The 18,430-nt window shown below is 35.1% G+C and overlaps 1 protein-coding gene across 1 annotated transcript in view; it reads left to right on the top strand.

Moving 5' to 3' along the window:
- OVCH1 (ovochymase 1) overlaps positions 1–16,959 on the top strand; it is a 67,079-nt gene extending 50,120 nt beyond the window's left edge. Inside the window, 1 exon segment of the mRNA XM_069491210.1 lies at positions 16,655–16,959. Coding sequence (XP_069347311.1) covers positions 16,655–16,959 — 305 coding nt within the window.
- Positions 16,960–18,430: the final 1,471 nt, after the last annotated feature.

Here is an 18,430-nt window from a genome sequence, read left to right as displayed (position 1 = left end):
CCAGAGTTCTGGAATCTGATAGTTCTAGGTCCATATCTCAGTTCTACTACATACTAGTTCAGTGACTTTGGGAAAGTTTTCTGAGACTCGATTTCTTTATTTATAATAAGAGACACCCCACCATCACTCACACATACTTTGTACCATAAATTCCCAATTTACTTAATCAAGGATACAAATGTGTAATGAAATAAGGGTTTCTCTGAAACTCGGAGAAAGAGAATATATGGCTTTTTGCTGGCCTTTGCCTCCCTGAGAAGGAGCCAGACACCAATGTCACTCTACACACAGGTAGGGTCCTATTCATAGTTGATACAACAGCCAATTGCTAAACCACTGTTCTTTTTATTCTTTGGATTTATGTTACCAGCTCAGAAGTAAGTGCACTAACAATCTTTGTTTCCCCTTAGTGGAATGTTAAATAAACCCTGAGCTTTCTTGGGTTCCTGAGCCAATTTAGTATCAACAATAGCTTCCTATGGGGAGAATGCAGTATCCTTGAAAATTATGTATGCTTCTACCATTCTTGCCTTACAGAACACCTGTTACCTTGCACTGCCTCATGAGGTTATTTTGAGAATTAAATAAGAGAATGCATGTTAATCAATACGTAAGAAACAATATCTTTGGATTAGAAACATTTATCCTGATTCCTGTTCTTAAAAGTGTGCTGCTTTGGAAGAAAAGATTAGACTGTTTCCCTATTGCCTCTCCTCTAGGTGTCAGAGTGCACAAAGGCTGGAAGAACAAAGAAATAAAGAAATGGATGGGAAAGGAAAAGTACACTGGCAATGTCAGTTATAACTTATGTTAATGAACTATATACCTGTTTTTCATAGAATTAATTCATAAAACATAGGTACTATTTCCTATTTTCTTTCCCCCAAAAGTTGTATGACTCAATTTAAATTTCTTTAAATAAGGTTTATAAGCTCTGGGGCATAGGAGAGGAAAAAAATTATTTTCCCTCTATCCATCTGTGATACTGTCATATAATAAATACATATTTGGTCTTTATCAATGGCCAGAGCTCCTAAATCCTTGTGATTGCCTAAGTGGTAAGAAAGGAGTGTCTTTTATGATTCTGAACGAGTTCTTTTCAACCAAACCTTCGTTTATGTTAATGAGGTGACTTGTGGAAAGCCCCTCAGGATGGAGGGCTGGTTGCCAGAGGAACCAACCATGTGATTAGAGGATAGAACTTACAGCCCAACCTCTGGGGAAGAGAGAAGGGCTGGAAATTGACTTAATCACCAATGAACAATGATGGGATCAATCATGTCTATATAGTGAAGCCTCTATGAAAACCCAAAAGGACAGGGTTTGGAGAGCTTCCAGTTGGCGAATGCTTAGAGCTACTGGGAGGGTGGTACACCCAGACAACACTGAAGCTTTGTGCCCATTGTCCATATCTTGACTTACACATCTCATTCATTTGACCATTCTGAGTTATATCCTTTGTAATAAATTGGTAAATGTAAGTAAAGTGTTTTTCTGAAGTCTGTGAGCCACTCTAGAAATTATCAAACCTGGGAAGAAGATTGTGGGAACCTCCAGTTTATAGCCAGTCTGTCAGTAACTCAGGTGACAACTAGGACCTGTGATTGGCATCTGAAGTGTGGGGAGGAGGGTGGCAATCTTGGGAGACTGAACCCCTTAACCTTCACGATCTGTGCTTAACCCCAGGTAGATAGTGTCAGAATTGAATTGACTTGTAGGATACCCCATTGTTGTATGCCAGAGAACTAAACAAGTTATTGTGAGGCGGAAAGTCACACACATCTGGTGTCAGAAGAGAAGTATTGAGAGTAGCAATAGTAATAGTGGAGGAAATGATTTTTTCCTTTAGTTGGTGTAGAGAAGTTGCTTTTTTTTTTTTTTTTTTTTTTTAGACCATCTTAGACCATTGACTGGGAATCCTGCAAATTGCACTGACAAAAACAGAAAAACAAGTTTATTAACACATGCGTCATGATCATGTATCTCCATAGAAATACTCAGTGGTGAGTAATTCAGAGGTGATTAGAACTTGGGCTTATGTAACATCTTAAGAAAAGAACAATAAATTTGGAGAAAAGGAAAAAGGATTTGAGTTTCTAGGAGTGAAAAATTGTGGGAAGGCAAACATATGGGGGAAACTAATAGAAAATAAGGATTATTTAGCAAGATTTTTTATGTGGATTCCTCTAGTGCTATCTCTGGGCTGATAAAATTCTAGAGTTGTCTCTGTGATTAAGAATTGTCCTGCCCTTCCTGGGGGTGGAGGGGCAGAGAGTTTTTTCTTATTTCTTGCTTTTTTCTTCCCCAATTGCCTTCAGTTCAAAATAATCTTCATGCCAGAGTGGCATACTCTGTACTACTTTGTGTGGGGTAAGCCAATGGTTGAGTTCAACAGATTTTCCAATGAATATTTAGAAGAACCGAGTAGGATTTATCCCAAAAACATAAGGATAACTTAATATTAAAATGTATCACATGTCATGAGTTTCTACTATAAATTAGAAAAATAGGTACAAGTTAAATATACAGCAATCATAATCTTAAAACCATAGCAGTAAAAATTAGAAGACATAATGGAAAAATCATTTGTTATAGTTAGCACAAAATTATATAACTAGGAATAACCCTAAAATGAAATGTGAGGTTTATTATGCAAACTATAAAACTTTATGGAGACATGTGCAAACAAAGATTTGAATAGATAAAAGCATCATGTTCCAAACTGAAAGATATAATATCAATTCAACCCACATTAATTTACAAATATAATGTATTTTCTAACAAAATCCCAATGGGATTTTTTTTGGAGGGATGAGGAAGAAATTGGTAATAACTAAAAAGTTTATCCTGTAAAATAAATAAGACTAACCAAAAATTGTTTGAGGAAAAGAATGACAAGATGGGAAAGTGAACTGCTCTGTCAGATATTAAAGCGTTCTTTAAAACAATGATAATTACAACTAGTATAGGAAAAACACATGAGTGGAAAGAAATTAGAAGGAACTCTAGAAAATTTTAAGACCATTATATGTGGTAAATTTGGCATTACTACTCAGGAAATATATAAAATTCATCACATCACACAACTGATTAAAGAGTTAAGCATTTTTCTTAAGCCACTACAAGTGGAAAAAATTGGTAATTAACTGTATATGGAGAAAGACCTTCTCATATAAAAGCAAGAGAAGAAAACAAATTCTCAGTAAGTTCTTACACAGTTAAAAACTTTTCTGCATCAACAGAAAAAAATAAATAACAAACTTGGGATTTTCAACAATTCTGAGAAATGTTTAAAGTAATTAACATAGGAAGTGTTTACAAATCAGTATTAGGCTCAAATCTGTAGAATTTATAGGCCCCAGATATCTTTGACTTAGCCTTGATTAAATTTAAAGTTAAAGGAGAGGCCACTAGCCTTTTGTTTTTGACTTACTTTTCAAGAGAATAATAAACTATTGACCCAAGTGCTTTTGAAAACAAAACACAGGAGAGGACTAACCATTAGCTTCTTTTGATAAGAAAGGTTAGTGAATATTTACATACTTGATTACTAAACAATCTAAATTAAATCTCTTATTTTGTTTCTTGTCACAGTGAAGTTGGTCTTCTGGCCATCCGCTTACTAAAAAGGACAGAATTTTCCTGCAGTAGTGGAAAACTTAAAAGTTTTAGGGTCCTTGACTTGAAACCTTGAAACCATGAGTTTTATAGGAAACTGCATTTATCAAAAAATACTATATATGATCAATTAAACTTAGAAAAGTTTGGTCATAGGAAGCAGATTTGAATTGTCAATCTTATGATAATTAACCCTTGACTATGACCTTTCTACTCTACACTAATTAACGCAAGTATAAAACACTGGAAATTCTTGTAGAATTAGAGAATTCCTAATATTAAAATAATTATAAGTACAATAAATAAGAGTCTAACCAATTTCAAAATACAACTCAGAATCACTGTTTTCCGTGATATATCCTAATTTTAAAAATGGCAAATGACCTGAATGGGCAAATTATAGGCAAATAAATACATACAAGAAAAAAATATTTGGCCCCTTTAAAACAGAAATGAGAAAAAAATTTATCTAGTAAATTGACAAAAATTTTGAAGAATTATTATACTTATAAAATATACATTTTCATGTTGAGTTATAATTTAAAGTATGTTTTCTGTAGAAATATTTTTCAAAACTCTAAGTTCATAATATCTTACTTGGTGTCTATACTTATTAAAAATATATATATGTTCAAGATGTTATGCATTAGAAGTTCATTTGGCATTATTTATAGTGGCCAAAAATGAAAATACATGGGAAAATGATTAAGAAAATTTTAGTAAATCCATAGGGTAAATTGTTATGTGGCTATTAAATATTTGCACATAATTTTTTTGTAAAACAGGAAAATCCTACATGTAATATTGAATGCAAAAATCAAGATGAAGTACTATGTAGTACAATTTAATTTTTTTAAAAACGTGAATAAGAGTCTAAAGGAAAACATCAATATGTTTAGTTGAACATCTTTATGAGTATTTTTTTTAAATTCTCAAAATTTTCTCCAATGAGTGAATAAACCTTTTTAATCTTAAGGCCATAATAGACAAAAGAAGGAAAAAATATCTTGTTCTAAAAATGGGATTGGATTCATGGAAGAGCATTTACCAGGAACTGTATTACGGTATTTAGACAGTTGTCTCAGGACCCAGTGCTTGACTTTCTTTCCTTCTTTACCTATACTCACTCCTAAATGACCTCACCCAATCCCAGCTTTAAATACCATCTATACACAGAGAACTTCCATATTTATATCTCCAGTCCCAGCTTCTTTATTGAATGCTAGCACTGTATATCTAGGTGCCTTCCTTTCCACCTGTATATCTAGTAAACAGCTCAGATTTAACATGACCAAAATCGAATTCTTGATTTCCTATCTCTCTGTCTTCAAACTCTTCTTCCACCAATCTTCCCCATCTCAGTAGCTGTTAGTTCCATTTTACTGATTAAATTGCTCAAGCCATTAAACTTGGTCATCCTTAACATTTCACATTAAGTATAGTTAATTTGTGGGTCTTTGAGCAAAATAGATCAGGATTCAACTACTCAACGATTCCACCATAACATTCTATTACAGGTCTTCCTTTAGTCTATTTTACTCATGACAACCAGAGTGATCGTTTTAAAATTACATTCAGATCATGTCACTCCTGTTTGTAATCCAACGTTTTCCCAACTCGTTCATATTAAAGGCCCTTACAGAGTCTACGAGATGCTATGATCTGGCACTTTACTACCTCCTTGATGTCTTCTCCTGCCATTTTCCCCAATGCTGACTTCATACCAGCCATGCCAACCTTGATGCTGTTCTTCAGTCACACCAAGCATGTCCCTTGCTACATCCCTGAAACCTACAACCATGCCTGGTAAATAGGCAGTGCTCAAGAATTGTTTGTTTGAATAAAGTAGATGACATTTCAGCTGAGGCAGATTAGGAGTGGAGAATAAAGAGGTAGCTCCTTAGCTGATGAATGGGTTAGAAATGCATCTATTTTGCTTTTGGGAATCCCCCTGCCTCAGAGCTAAAGTATAAGTTAACTCAGGAAAGAGACTATTATGTGTATTCAATTCTGTTTTTCAGATAAACATAGAAAAACTTTAATGCAGATATCTTTCCAATGACAGAAAAATTATAAGAGATTTATACCTCAAGTGTGAGGTTTATTAAAGAACTGACTCGTTCATAGTCTTAAGAGTGCAGATTAAAATATGCCAATAGGAATTATGGTACATCTGTGTGAATAAAATATAGAGCCATTAAAATTTATATGGATTATTTAATAGCATGGAAAATAGTTATGATAAGTGGGCAGAAAAAAGTTTATAATGGTGTAAAATGGCATACAATTTCTAAAAAATGTATATATAGCATAGGAAAAGGCCTTGAAATATTTACATTAAAACAAATATTAGTTACTTAAAGGAGGCACCACAGGAGACTTTTAATCTTCTTTGGACTCTGTATTTTTGAAATATCTTACAATGTACATATATGTGTTATTGTTATAGTCAGAAAAATGTTTAGTTTTGACCCGGAATATATGTTATAAATGTGTAATATTAATTCTGAATATTCTTATTCTAAATTCCATGAGAAGAAAAATTAATGATAAAGATAAGACCATAAAGGAGGAGGTAAGAAATCTGTGATACAGAATTTGACTTGGCTTTAGTTAGCTGATGCTATGAAAATATAGCTGGGAATATCTTTGCTGCTAAACATTGTCTAGTAAATGGTATACGCTGACTTCTATTAAAACTTTCAGATATTTATAGCCTGATTCTAGTTCCTTTATAGTGAAATATGAACTCATATTAATATTCTTAGTATCCAACTTTGGGATCAATGGAGACCTTGGGTAGATTAGGGAGTAGAGAATAAGACAGTAGCTCTTTGTTTGATGAGAGGGTAAAAGTGACATCTGCTTTGCTTACGGAAATCCTAGCTATTTTTAAGTCTATTCATTACCATTCTTTCCGTGTATTTTATGCTTTTTAGACTATGTATTTTTTTGTCTTTTTTTCTTTGCTGGATTATTGCATTGTGATAATTAAGGTGATAAGATTATAGATTAAATTAATATTTGGATGGCCTCAATTTTAGGTTAGATAACACCTAGAACATTTGGAATAGGCTCAAAATATCATTGAATTGCCCAGTTTTCTTTCCTGGCATAATAACCTCTTGGCCCTGTGAACCTTAATGTCCTAGTTTCAACTATTTGTGAGTGATCCAAATTTCCTTACATTATAAGTATTAGTTATCTGAATTGTACATGCTGTGAACCTGGACTTTAGGAGCTCCAGGAGTTAGTCTAAGCACCCAGATCTATGTAACCTGCTTGCCTTTTTCTCTACTCATATTTCATGATGTTGAAGTTATTTTTTACTGCATTTGTGGGGGAAATGAAATATTAATGTGGTATTTGCAAATTTAGGGAAGTTCTAAAGACCTTAGGACACATCTGTTGAATGTCATCATATTTCTTATGATCGTGAACCTTAAATAAGATTGTATATCAAATAGGAGCAACAAAACTACATTGAAATGTAGATGTGGTGAATTAACGAGTTCACAGTATGTGATTTAAAGTCAAAGAACTCCAGTCTGTCATCTTTTGAGGTGGGGGGAGGTCAGTTTTTCAAAACAAGTCATTCAGACTTTTTATCAATATACATAAGGAACTGTGAATGCAAAGAAACAGTGATAGAAATTGATATAACTATATTGCAGTTTGGGTTTAATGCCCTAGTTGTAGACGTTAAAACTAGGTTCAGGAAGTAACTCAGCTCCTTGATTATTGTGTTAAATATTTATTTTCTCTTTGCCTCAAGGATGTCTAGTATCAGATCTGGTTCTGTTGAGATCACGTCTCCCAATTATCCTAACATTTATCCCAACATGCTGAATTGCATTTGGATGTTTTATTCTATGTCAGGAAATAAAATGAAGGCAATGATTGAAGACTTTATAACAGAAGAGTCTTGGAACTGTGCACAGGATTATGCCACTATTTATGACAGAACAAATCAGCCATCAAGATTACTTGGTAAATTGATCTTTCTTAAATGGCCTGTGTTAAGAGGCACTATGTACTTATATAATGCACATATATATGGAAAACATGATCCACATTTGACCTGGGAACAATGTCACGTGTTGACAATTACTTCTTATCAGATTCCTCATCAGAATCCCAGAGCATTGGTGAGCACAGTGGAATGGGCATGACACCATGGACACTGGATCTTGACACCCACCCCCATCCCAGCTCTTCCTGATCTTTAGTCCAGTGATTCCTATCTCACTTTACCATTAGTGGGAACTCTAATTTTGTTTCTCTCTAGAGGTCATATGTTTTAAGAGGATTTATTTCCTAACCTGCATTTTGAGGTGATAACTTTTTTGAAAATTGATTTACTCAATTTTACCAGTATCAGGTTTCATCTTTATAGTAGGGGCCCCTTTTTAGACATACGGTAAATTAAAAAGGGGGAAAGGCCAATTAACAATAATCTTTACTGAGATGTGGTGTTGAGGACTGAGAAATTAACAGGTGGAGGTGCTGGGAGTTGAACCCAAGGCCTTGTACCTGTGAAGTTTGTGTCTGCCATTGAGCTACACTACCTTACCAAGTTTGAATGATCTGTAGAGATTTACTAACCACATGGTGTCTAACACGCTTGAGTATCTAGCGATATTTTCTTCTGAGACTGACTTGTAGAGGGAGAAGCTTTTTGAAAGACCTTGTAATCCATTATTACATCTACTTCTCTAGTTTGTTCCCAGTTCTGCCACTTAGGACACCACTGCAAGGCACAAAGGGCAAGAGGAGGGTTTTTGATGTTATCTTTTTCTGGGGACCTTGACCCCCTCCTATGATACTCTCAGATTTATAGCATCAATGAGTTCAGCATTTTGCTTTGAAGTTCCAAAGTTGCCTAACTTTTCTTATCATATGAGTATCATATGAGTATGACTCCTATTAGGGTTTCTAAAGCAATTAGAGTATGGGAGGAGGGAAGATACAAAAGGTCAAGCTATTAGTTTTTCTTAAGATTAACATGAGGCCTCCATAGTATTAGACTCTGCAACCCTAACTTTTGTCAATGTCCTTCAGACAAAGACCCCAGAAACACACCTATAATTGAACAAATTGGATTTATGACTCATTGCAGAGAGGAAGAATATACACCATGAAAAACCATGGGGTTTCTCAGTAAGAGGGTATTGGGAAAAAACCTGTTGTAACATCTTTAGGTAATTTTGGAGAGAGACTAAGGAAATGGACTTTGCTCTGGATTGGTTGCTGTCAGGAAGGGGCAATTTTAGGATTGGCTATTTCAATCATAGGGAGGCCTGACTAGAGCAAGAATAAAACTATAATTCGTAAGGAAGTAGCAGTCCCTGGTTTTAGCCACGAGAGGGAGGTGTTTGCTATTTTGATGGTTGTACATGACCTAGTTTTTAATCTCACTGTATCATGGACTCACAGCATCCTGCCTGCTATTGATGTTTTATGAGATTATGTCCAATAGAAGAACAACATAGTCTAGCTGTGAGCGTTATACTATTTTCTGTATGTCAAGGACTACTTTTCTCTTTCTCACTCTTTGATATTGTCCAGTGTGGTAACATTATTCCTCTTTAAAAGTTCTGATTGATCAACATTTCAGAGATGTCAAATGATTACAAATGAGACAACTCATATTTCTATAATGAGCTTCTATAATTCTATGTAAAAGTGAGGGGACTTGCATTTATTTGTGAGCTCATACACTTTTTTTTGTATAGTTTTACACGAATTATATCATGCCAGATGGTATTCCTTAACATGTTTTTCTCTCAAAAATATCTTGGGGTCCTCTTTATCACAGTAAATGTGGATCTATATAATCATTTTGTTTACAATATTGTATTTACTAATACATATTAGCAAAATTTACTTAGTCCATCATTGAGCATTTAAAGCATTCTCATGTGATCAATTTTTAAATTTTATTTTTAATTATGGGCATATAATAGTTGTAAGTCTTTATGGGTACATGTGATGTTTTGATACAGGTGTACAATGTGAATTAAACAAATCAGGGAGACTGGGGTATCCACCACCTCAGGTATTTATCATTTCTTTGTGTTGGAAACATTCCAATTCCATTCTTTTAGTTATTTTAAAGTATACCCTAACTTATTGTTGATTATAGTCGCTTGATTGTGCTATCCAATATTCATTCTATCTAACTATATTTTTGTACCCATTAACCATCCCCACTTTATCCCCCGCTCCATAGTAGTCACACTAATTTATATTTCCATCAACACCAACATTTATGAGGGTTCCCCTTTCTCCACTTCCTTGCCAACATTTGTTATTACTGTCTTGTTGATAAAAACCTTTTTAACTGAGGTGAGATGATATCTCATTGTAGTTTTGATTTGCATTTTTCTGACCAATGATGTTGAGCTTTTCTTCATATACCTATTGTCCATTTGTATATCTTCTTTTGAGAAATGTCTATTCAGATCTTTTGCATATGTTTTAATTGAATTACTTGATTTTTTTTTACTTATTGAGTTGTTGGAGCCCCTTATATATTCTAGTTATTAATCTCTTGTCAGATGGGTACTTCACAAATATTTTTTCCCATTCTGTGGGTTATCTCTTTGTTGATTGCTTCCTTTGCTGTGCAGAAGCTTTTTAGTTTGATGTGATCCCATTTGTCCAATTTTGCTTTGGTTTCCTGTACTTTAGGAGTATTACTCAAGAAGTCCTTGCCCAGGCCAATATCCTGAAGCATTTCCCCAATGTTCATACAATTTTATTTCAATGAAATGTGCCATTTCTATAAGGATTTTTGAATTATTGAATATTAGAGCTCCATGGCTACACTCCCAGCTGGTTAGAAAGATTATTATCCCATCTGGGATGCTATAACAAAATACCATAAACTGGGTAGTTTATAAGCAACAAAATATTTATTCTTCACCATTCTGGAGGCTGGGAAGTCCAAGATCCAAGCATCGGCAGATTTGGTGTCTACTGAGGGCTTACTTCCTGGGTTGCAGATACAGCAGCGCATTCTTACTGGATCCTCACATAGAAGAAGGGACAACTAACCAAGCACATTCTGTCTCTACCCCAAGGAGACCTCAAGTTTCACTTCGTCAATCATTCTGGCATCTGTTCAGATGTTACCTTATCTGAGGCCTCCTCTATCACATGGTCTAAATAGCCTTCCTCCACCTTTTTTTCTTGGCATTTATCATGGCCTGGAAGAGTATATATTTTATTTGTTTATAATCTGTCTTCTCTACCAGAATGAAAATTTCCTGAGAACAGGACTTAGTCTCTTTTATTCATTGCAATACCCCCAATGTCTAGAACACTGCTTGATAGCAAGTATTTATTATGAAAATGAGTGGGAAAAAATGGCCTTGAATTTGGGAAGCGTTTGATAACTTAGAGAACTATCAGAGGCCAGAGTGGCTGGAGATTGAGTGAGGGCAGAGTGTGAGGGAAGGTAGTGGTGGAGACAGGCTTTGCCCAGTTGTGCAGCTCAGGCTATGGTAGTGAGTCTGGATTTTATTCCAGTTCAATAGGAAGTCACAAAATGTTTTGACAGGGGAGTAATTTGAGGGATGTTTTGGCTGCTGTGTGGGTCAACAGGGAGAATTATGTCTACAGTGTAATGTAGATCTACACTGTCCAATCCATGTTGCTGGAACTGGAAATCATTCTTCTAAGTGAAGTATCACAAGAATGGAAAAACAAACACAACATGTACTCACTATTAAACTGCAACTAATCGATTAACACTTATGTGCACATATGAAAATAACATTCATCAGAAATCAAGCAGCAAAAAAAAAAAAAAAAAGAAATCAAGTAGCAGGAAGGGCAGAGGAGGAGATGGGTAAATTCACACCTAACGGGTATAATGCACACTATCTGCATGATGGACACTGATAACTTTGACTCAAATGGTACAAAAGCAATTTATGTAACCAAAACGTTTGTATACTTGTAATATTCTAAAATGAAATTAAAAATAGGTTAAAAATTAAGTTAATAAAAATTTAAAAAACCATGGCAATAGCCATTTCAAGTGCTCAATAGCTACATGTAGTGAGTGACTACCACATCGGACAGCCCAGATATAAAACTTCCCTCACTGCAGAAAGTTATTTTAGTCCTCTTTTAGATAGTAGACAAAATTGCCTTATTAGAGGATGGCAACAGTGCGATGCAAGTGAAGTGGACCAATCTGCAGATAGAACTAATAGAATTTCTTGATGGACTGAATATGTAATTAAATATGCAAATCAAGGATGACTCTGAATTTTATAGTATGAGAGGTTGGAGGTGCCATTTATAGGGATGGGAAATATGACAGGAAGAAATAGATTTGTGAGGAGATATCTGTTTGGACCATGTTAAAATGTTATTGCTGTGATACATCTAAGTTGAGTTGCCATAGGTAGCTAGAGATAGAACTCTTGAGCTAGAGGAGGATTTTGGGCTAGAGATATAAATTTGGGACTCACCAACTTCTCATAAATTTCCTTCAGTTATCCTTTCTCCCACATCGTCTATCTTCTTTATCGTTCTCATCAATTTCAAACATGTCCTAGTATTATCTATCATTTTAAACAAAATAAAACAAAGTAGCTATTGCCCTTTTCCTGCTTCTTATTACTGAAAAATTTCTCACCTTTTTTAGACGCTGATAGATTTAGAAAGTTTATAGGATCAATAGCTATAAGGTTATGGTGAGATCACATAATTATAGAAGAGAAATAATAGAGTTAGGAGGTGGTGATTTGGAAAGAAGGATGTTTGGAATAATTTCAGAGGTATCAAATGATTGCAAATTAAGAGCTCTGATCATAAAAAAATTAAAAGACAAGGGTAATCATAGTGCCATTGTATGGTCAAACCTAGTGTTAGCATTTGGTTGGTGTGTACCAGCTCAGTCTCACAAGATCTTCACAGTCAATGTGTAGTCTGATTTGTTATTGCCCTTACTGTTTTTTAAATATGTTAAATATCACTCTTGTTCAACAAATTTAAAGAACACTGACAAACTGGAATGCATCCAAAGAACATGATGACCAGGATGCAGAAGGGTGTGGAAACCTTGGGCCTATTTACCTTGGAGAAAAGAGAAGACAGAGGATCACAATTGTTCTTTTTAAATGTTTATAATAATTCCCATGTAGAGGATCTCAGGCTATGTATGAAATTGTTCTGCTTAATATTATCTAATAGTTATTGAGTATTTGCCATTATTGAGACATAGTCCTAAGAATTTATAACTCTCAATCTTTTTAACAATCCTTTGAAGGTTACATTATTCCTGTTTTAAATAGGAAACCAATTCCTAAACAGATTGAATAATTTGTTCCCAGTGACATAGCTAATATGCAGAGAGAGTGGGACTCAAACCCAAGCATTGTTTCTTCTTGGCCACTATACTAACCATGTGGTAGCCCTCATGTTGTTGTCTTTTGACTTAAGGTGAAAAAGAGCAGTCTGGCGATTAGAACAGTTCAAAAAGAAAATGCTCATAAGTTCCATGTTGTATCTTCAAGGCTAGTAATCATATGTTTGGGGTTATGTTAGAGAGAGCTCTCTGTTTGGTGAAAGGTTGAACTAAATGATCTCTTAGAGTCTGTGTTTAAACTAGCCCTTTCTCATCCTGCCACCCATCTTAAACCCACAGATTTTGAAAATGTGTTATCTGTATTTATAAACCATTAACAGAAATACTGTATTTGACAGAACCAAGGATAGAATCATTTCTGTACCATGAATACCTCCCCTCCAGGTTAACATTTCTTGTATGGTTATTCCATCAGCTGTGGAACTTTCTAGCTGTGTAATTACCTACTTAACATTTTCTGTCTGTTCACAGGGACATCATAAGATGCTTTATTAAGTGCTTGACTGAAGTCTTCATTATGCTTATCCTATTCCCCCTAGCTACCATCTAATTAGCTCTCTTAAAAAATGAAATTAGGTTACTTTAATGTGGCATGTTAAGGATCCCATACTGGATTCTCATAACCACTGATTCCTTCCCCAAGTGTTCAGAAACCATCTGTCTAATAATTTGCTCTAAAATTTTGCTGAGGCTTATTTTTTTAACATATACTAGCAATACTTGGTAAATACCTATTGATTCAATCCCATGTAAGTATTATCATCTCCATTTTACACGTAAGAGTATTGAGGCACAGCGAGGTTAAGTAACTTGCCCAAGGTCACATAGTTAATAAGTGGAAGAGCTGGGCCAAACCAGCAGTTTGGCTGTAAAATCTATGCCTCTAAACACTAAGCTATGTTCCTTCGCTGATAGGACTTTGGAAATGCCCTGTGCCTCTTTGTTTCTTCTGTCTCCTACCTATCCCCCATTCTTCCCAAATCTCCTTTTTGAAAAACTGTAACATTTCCCATTTCCATTATGTTAAAACTTCCAGGGTATCCGACTCTACCTAGAATTCCGTTACTTGACATGGGTGCATCTCCGAAGTTCCCATCTCTTCCATCCCACCACGCAGAGTTTCTTTGAGCATAAGAATGATGCAGATATTTTTAACTAATTATTCCCCATCTTTTTTCTCAGATTTTTGGGATTTACCATAAAGACAAATCAATAATGTATCAATATTTTGGGAGAATTTAATTTTACAACAAGTGTACAAATAAATTATACTGTATGTCCTCTTACTATCAGGAGCACATCTGTGCTGACTTATGTGTTTCTAAATTAAGAAAGGGTCATTATTCTGTGTTTGGGCAGCTTGTCCCATTGCTTTTGTTTCTCTGTCCATTTATTTTCACCAAAATGCCTTTTATTTCCATCCATAGGATCACAGATTGCTGTACAATTGTGTACCATTTTCATATCAAGTCTTTTGCCTTTCATTTTTTAAGATCTATACTCCCCCATTGTGGCACTCAAATCATGAGTTCCATGCTACAAATCTTAATCTCACACTCTTTATAATCATTCTTTTATTAATATTAACAGTTTGTAATTTAACATCACCTCTTTGCCCTCTTTCAATTATCATTGCACAGGAAAAGTATCTCAATTATTAAATATATATCACATTGCAGCTCATTTATGTGGGCCCAAGAAAGAATTTGTCTTGCTATATAATGATGCCCACCTGACTGTGCATTTTGAGACTGAGTCTGTAGGAGAAAGAGGTTTTAAACTTCTTTTGGAAGAGATGATTGAGAAACAATCACAGAAAAGCAATATTGGGACCCAAGTGCCTATCAATGGTAAGTAGTTGTATAAAAATGTTTATTAAAGCAGCTACACATAAGCATTGAAGTAGAACCTAGGGGACCATTGGTTTAAGGGTCACTAGTAATCACCCTACTCTAATACTAAAAACAGAGTATCTTCATTTTAAACTATTCCTTAAGGCCAAGACTAGTACTTCCAAATGGATCATCTGAGGTAAACAGTTAATTGGTATATGTGTGCATGTATTATTTTTATTTTGGAAATAATGATTAACATAAAAGTCAGTCAATTGCTGTTTAAATGATCACCAATGATACATTCAAGCTGAAACAGAGTTCATTATATTTCCCTGTCCCTTCTACTAAGTAACCACTCCTCACCCCCTTACAGGCCCTCACAGAGAATATTTTAGCCGAAAATGTACTAACTTTTCTGCATAAAATAGAAACAAATTTAATGATTTTCTACCTATCTATCCAATCTATTTGTATGCCAGAATTTCATCAGTTGTGCTTGAGACTTAAAAACCCAATGAATCTGTGAGTAGGAGATTCTCTTGATTAGAGTGTAATTCTACACAGAATTCTAATGATCAGCTTGTAGTGAAAAGTTCTTGACATCCCTTTGTTTTATTCATTTATTTATTTATTTATTTATGTATTTTTAAACCAAACCAGATCCAGGACCTTTGTCTTTTTTAAGATAAGGGGAATGAATGCTCTCTCTGAAGAGTCCTTGATTTGAGCCATAGACTAGTGATCCACATCATCCTGTAGGGGAGATTTGGAATTAAGGGATTTTTGCCTAATTGACCCTTCCTCTGTCTCTATTGCTTTTCTCCTTCCATCTTTCCATCTCTAAACTGACCCTTTATTCTCACAGTAAAAATATTTATGTTGCCTCATTTCTTTTTTTTAAGTATTTTTGTATAGGTTGAATACTAATATTACTGTTATAAATGTGTACAAATACCCCAAAGGCCTAAGAGTGACCTCGTATAATATGGATTAAAATCCACCCTTAAAACTTCATGCAGGAAAGCAGTTTTGAATATTATAAATACCTTTGTGGCTTTTTTCCCTAAGATCTGGGATAGTCTTAATTTTGAAGAGTTTTCTCGGTGTTTGACAAAACAATTCATATCTTTTGCATATCTGAAGAGAAAGTAAAAATGAGTATTGGTATAATATTGAACAAACAAATGCAAATCCACTGTGCCAGAAACTTTGCCCTAAAGAGATTTCTGGTGTGAGATAAAACTCTCCAGTAAAGAATTTTACACATGAGCGTATCTTTTAATTCCCAAATTATATAGCTATGGAGAAACTTAATTTTCATCATATTTGAGGAACTTCATACTTAAATAAGTCTCTTGGTTTTTAGTGATTCAAACCATTTCCCAGAGAATTCTTTTTAAATCTGAGAATGGAGTGAACACAGTGCTACAAATTTTCCTTATGCTTCTCCATTATATATGTTGTATTTTGAATATGTGTAATACAAAGTATTTTGATATATCTGGATAACTGTTAAGCTGGGATAACACAAGTAATGTCACAGGAAAAACAATGTCCAATGACTTCACGATTAGGTAGGTATAATTTTATTTCTTTTAAAAAAAATAAGTTTGTTTTCAGTTTTCTAAAAACATGTATGTTAATACTTGTTTATTGACTTGCTCATTTTAAAAGCAGTGCAACAAAAGATAAAAGTCTCATCTCTTGATAAGAATCCTAGTTTTGAACCTGTGAAAGAAATAAACACTACCATTATGAGGTTTTAATAGAGGTACATAAGTATTTCTACCTAATGCTTTATTGTTACTTTTCTAAGGGATAACAGTAAAATATAATACAGGAAGTTGGCCAACCCAAGACAAATGTGGAATTCCAGTTGTTGATGCATTTCTAATGGAAAAGTCTGAGAGGAATACAAATGTGCTGCCAACCAAGCTCGGGGAGCCCAAGGTGGTCCATGGCCATGCCACACCTGCAGTGTCATGGCCCTGGTTGGTCAGTCTACAGGACCAAGAGCATTACTGTGGAGGCCCTCTGATTGTGAAACAGTGGGTCCTGACAGTGGCGCATTGTAACTTTAGGTCTGTGTCTGTGTGCTGCAAGGGCTCTGAGGCTGCTTAAGGTCTTACGGTGGGTGTACCCCATCTGTTCTCCCCACATCAGGAGAAACATTAAGCATTGTGCTCCCACTGTTACGGTCCCCATCTTGCAAAAAAGTGAACATATTAAGTTGATGCAATTTTCTATGCTTCCCCAGTACACTTAATTTTTATTTCAAAATTTTATGGGGTATAGATATTTAGGATGCATATATTGCCTTTGCACTGCCCAAGTCAGAGCTACAAGTGTGTCCATTCCAGACAGTGCACACCGCACCCATTATCCCCTCCTTCCGCCTCCCACTTGCCTGACACCCGATGGGTATTACTTCCGTATGTGCACATAAGTGTTGCTCAATTCATACCAATTTGATAGTGAGTACATGTGGTGCTTGTTTTTATATTCTTGTGATACTTCACTTAGTAGAGTGGGCTCCAGCCCTAGCCAGGATAATACAAGAGGTGCTAGTTCACCATTGTTTTTTGCAGCTGAGTAGTACTCCATGGTATACATATACCACATTTTATTAATCCAATCATGTATTGATGGGCACTTGTGCTATTTCCACATCTTTGCAATTGTGAATTGTGCTGCTATAAACATTCAAGTGCAAATGTCTTTATTATAGAGGGACTTTTTTTCCTTTAGGTAGACACCCAGTAGTGGGATTGCTAGATCAAATGGTAGTTCTACTTTTATTTCTTTAAGGAACCTCCATATTACTTTCCATAGAGGTTGTACTAGTTTGCAGTCCCACCAGCAGTATGAGTGTTCCTATCTCTCTGCATCCACACCAACATTTGTTATTTTGGGACTTTTTGATAAAGGCCATTCTCACTGGAGTTAAGTGATATTAATTTTAAAAGCTGCTTCCAGGTGTTGCAAATAAGTAACAATGCTCCTCACACTTTCCTTATCTATCAAATGGAGGCAACGGTGTCTTAACATGTGTGCCTCATTCTCTGAACACAATACCTAGAGCACTGGGGTTGCTCAAAGGTAGGTTTTCTTCCTCCTTGCTCTCCTACTCTGTCTGATCATCATACCTACTCCCAAGATAAATATTAAAGTTTTGAATAATTCTAAAGAATGTCCTTTAAAAGAAAAAATTTTCTTTTATTTCATCTGAATTTCGTCTCAATGTGATACTGAGACATATCTGAAACTCCTTCCTTAGTTGTAAAGTTCCTCAGTATTAGAAGTCTGATATTTCTACCATTGGTCTCCCAGAAGTAGTGAGATGGTTGAGATCATGGCATAATGTCTCAAAATGATTAGATACAATGTTTTCAGTGTCTCTAATCTAAAAGTATCTTTTAAAAGATACTTTTATCTGCTCAAATACCTTGGTGAGCAGAATGCTGAATAAACCAAAATATTATTCCCTAACTCTTCTTTATAAATAGGTTAATCACAAGAAGGCACCCCCTTTTTGGGGGAGGAGGGCAGTGAGACAGAGGGTCTTGCTCTCTTGCCCAGGTTAAAGTGTAGT

Source organism: Eulemur rufifrons, chromosome 16, assembly GCF_041146395.1.
Source record: "Eulemur rufifrons isolate Redbay chromosome 16, OSU_ERuf_1, whole genome shotgun sequence".
In the NCBI taxonomy this organism is placed as follows: Eukaryota; Metazoa; Chordata; class Mammalia; order Primates; family Lemuridae; genus Eulemur; species Eulemur rufifrons.
Note: the sequence above shows the minus strand (reverse complement) of the source record. Positions and strands in the feature narration are given on the sequence as shown.